This window comes from Herpailurus yagouaroundi, unplaced genomic scaffold (genome assembly GCF_014898765.1).
Source record: "Herpailurus yagouaroundi ecotype Mexico unplaced genomic scaffold, PumYag 29, whole genome shotgun sequence".
In the NCBI taxonomy this organism is placed as follows: Eukaryota; Metazoa; Chordata; class Mammalia; order Carnivora; family Felidae; genus Herpailurus; species Herpailurus yagouaroundi.
In genome coordinates, this window is record NW_024412377.1 from 76,606,771 (window position 1) to 76,609,341 (window position 2,571).

The 2,571-nt window shown below is 51.7% G+C and overlaps 1 protein-coding gene across 1 annotated transcript in view; it reads left to right on the forward strand.

Annotated features, from left to right (window-relative positions):
• The first annotated feature begins 604 nt into the window (after window positions 1-604).
• Window positions 605-2,571, forward strand: part of SLCO4C1 (solute carrier organic anion transporter family member 4C1) — a 74,212-nt gene continuing 72,245 nt past the window's right edge. The window contains exon 1 of the mRNA XM_040447734.1: window positions 605-1,127. Coding sequence (XP_040303668.1) covers window positions 686-1,127 — 442 coding nt within the window. The 5' untranslated portion in view covers window positions 605-685. The remainder of the gene's footprint in view (window positions 1,128-2,571) is intronic.

The following is a 2,571-nucleotide window of genomic DNA, read 5'->3' on the forward strand; positions in this document are numbered from 1 at the left end:
GAAATTATTACATGAATATCATCATTGTTGATCTTAGATATGAAATATGCAGCAGAAAGAATATCATATATAGGCTTTTAAAGTTTCCTAATTTCTGTTATCTTCAGTTTTAAGGAAGTCAAACCACAAAGGTGGTTATGTTGTGACGTTTATGGCGGTCAGGTCTTAATGGGGAGGTGGCTGGTGGGGATTTCTGTTTCTAGGGCAGATGAGAGGTAAAAGTGTCACCAAGATGCTCAAAATCCAAAGTCTTGTACTTATGGCTGCTTGATTCTTGGAAGTCGAACCTAGTAAAGGAAATAAAACGCAGGATATTTTCTGGAACGATCTTCTGACGCAACTGTTTACAGCTTTCCTGTCAGCACCCAGGGGGAGCTTTACGGCCACCAGACTCTCACAAGCTCTGGTTAGTTCCCTGTCCCCGGGCTCTAGGAAGCAGCCAGGCCGGCTGAAGGGCCTCGCCGGGTCACCTGGCGGCGTCCTGGCCGCACGCACACGCCTCGCATTCCGGTTGGCCCGGGCTGCAACAGGTGAGGCGCGGCCTGGCGCGAATCACACAGCTGCCAGCCAGGCGCCCGCGCCCTTTGCTCTAGGCGACTGCGAGCTCCTGGAGGTAGGTCCCGGCGGCGGCGGCAGCGGCGGCGGCGCCGAGAGAGCTCCTGCACGGAGGCGGGAAGTCTTCCGCATGGGGGCGCTGCCACCTGCGCAGGGGAGGTTCCAAAGGGGAACTGGGTTTTTGTGCCGCTCCGACGCGCTGGAGTTGGGAGAACCCATCCTGACCATGAAGGTCAGCAAAGGCATCGAGAACCCGGCTTTCGTCGCCTCCAGCCCGGACACCCCACACCGTTTGTTTGCATCGCCCTCTCACGTCGAAGTCTCTGACTTGGCCATCAAATCCCAGGGACCGAATTCGAAGACACAGGAGCCCCCGGAGCCCCAGACGTCACCGGAGGCACCCCAGCCTTCAGCGGCTCCCTCTGCTTCCCAGGAGCTGTCCAGGCCAGAGTCGCCGCCCGAGTTTGAGGAGGGACCCTGCGGGTGTGGGAACTTGCAACCGCAGTGCCTCCAGCCCTGCAACACACCCCAGGGCTTTCTGCTTTTCTATTGCCTCTTGGCCCTCACGCAAGGTAAAGTCCAGCGCCGGCTGGAGAGGGCATTGGCCCCGCTCGGGGCGCGGAGGGACCGGGCAGGGGCGCGCGCTCCGCTTAGTCGACGCGCAGTGCCTGCCCCGGCCCGGGGTCCTGAAGCTTCCCGCAGGCGTCAGCAGGGCAGGGCCTCCGCATTTTAGCTTTTCCTTTGTAGCAACTTTTGAAACTGCCCTAAGGGCTCTTTATTTTTCGTGTTTAACCTCAGTTGAGTCAGTTCGATTCTTTTAGGGAGGGTGGAAATGACTGGAACCTTTGGGAACGGTTTGCCCTTCGGGGAATCCATTCTATACCACAAAAGTATCTATTTTCCTAAAGCCCTCGTTAAAAGGAGGTTTTTGTTTTGTTTTGCTTTGTTTTGTTTTACATTGTTTCTGCAAGGGAAGGATTAACTTTTAGATGAGGGTAGGGTAGTTCTCAAAGGAGAAGCTTGCTTGAATAGGTTAGACAGCAGCATTCATGTTTTGTTGAGGATATTGAGTTTGAGCCGTACGTAGGCACAGGTGAATGCTAGCAAACGCTCGAGGCGGTGTTGAAGGGCGAGGCTTTCGAAATAAAAGAGTTGTGCAGTATCTGTTTTGTTTAAGCATCTCTTTCAGTTTCTCTTGGGAGTTACCTGATAAAGTCCAGGTTTATACCCTTAGGAGTTTGCAGGGCAAGCCTGGTTTGGAGGAGTGAGTGGGAGAGTAGAGGAAGAATGGCTCCCAGGAAAGAAAGATTGCAGAAGGTAAAAGCAGCCGCAACATGGAATGCGGGGGCACAGGGGGTGTAAGAAACGGGAAGTTACGCCAAGGTGACCCACACATTGAAGAGAGGTGGGCCTTAAGGTAGAGGAAGGAAATGCTGAAGGCTAGTTAGAATTTGGTGGTACTGTATTTAGGTATATTTGGGTCACCTGAGTCCTAGGTTCACAGTACTTGTAAAGAGGCCATCCAAGGGTGATTGGAAGAAATGCAATCCAAGAAATTTTTGGGGGGGGGGTGGAAATTGCTCTTTTTTTTAAGATTAACCGAAGAGTAAATCTAAATATAATCTTCCTATTCTTGTCCCCACTCCCTTGTCTGAAAAGAGCTGCTTGCCCCTTGCTTTGCACATGTTAGGTGTTAAGTGAGTATACCTTGATTGCAAGTCAACTGCAGCTCTTCTGTCAAAGGTTGTTTTGCGCTAAAAAGTTATTTTGGTTTCTGCTTTTCTCATTAGTTCACCTTCTTTCAGTGTCTTGATCTTAGTTGTCCAAAATCTCTGTTGACGCACTTCAGTGCCAAAGGAATGCAAAGTTCAAAGAAGTTGGACACAAGTAAAATTTCTTGCTTTATCTTAAAACATAGGCTGAAGGGGCGCCTGGGTGGCGCAGTCGGTTAAGCGTCCGACTTCAGCCAGGTCACGATCTCGCGGTCTGTGAGTTCGAGCCCCGCTCCAGGCTCTG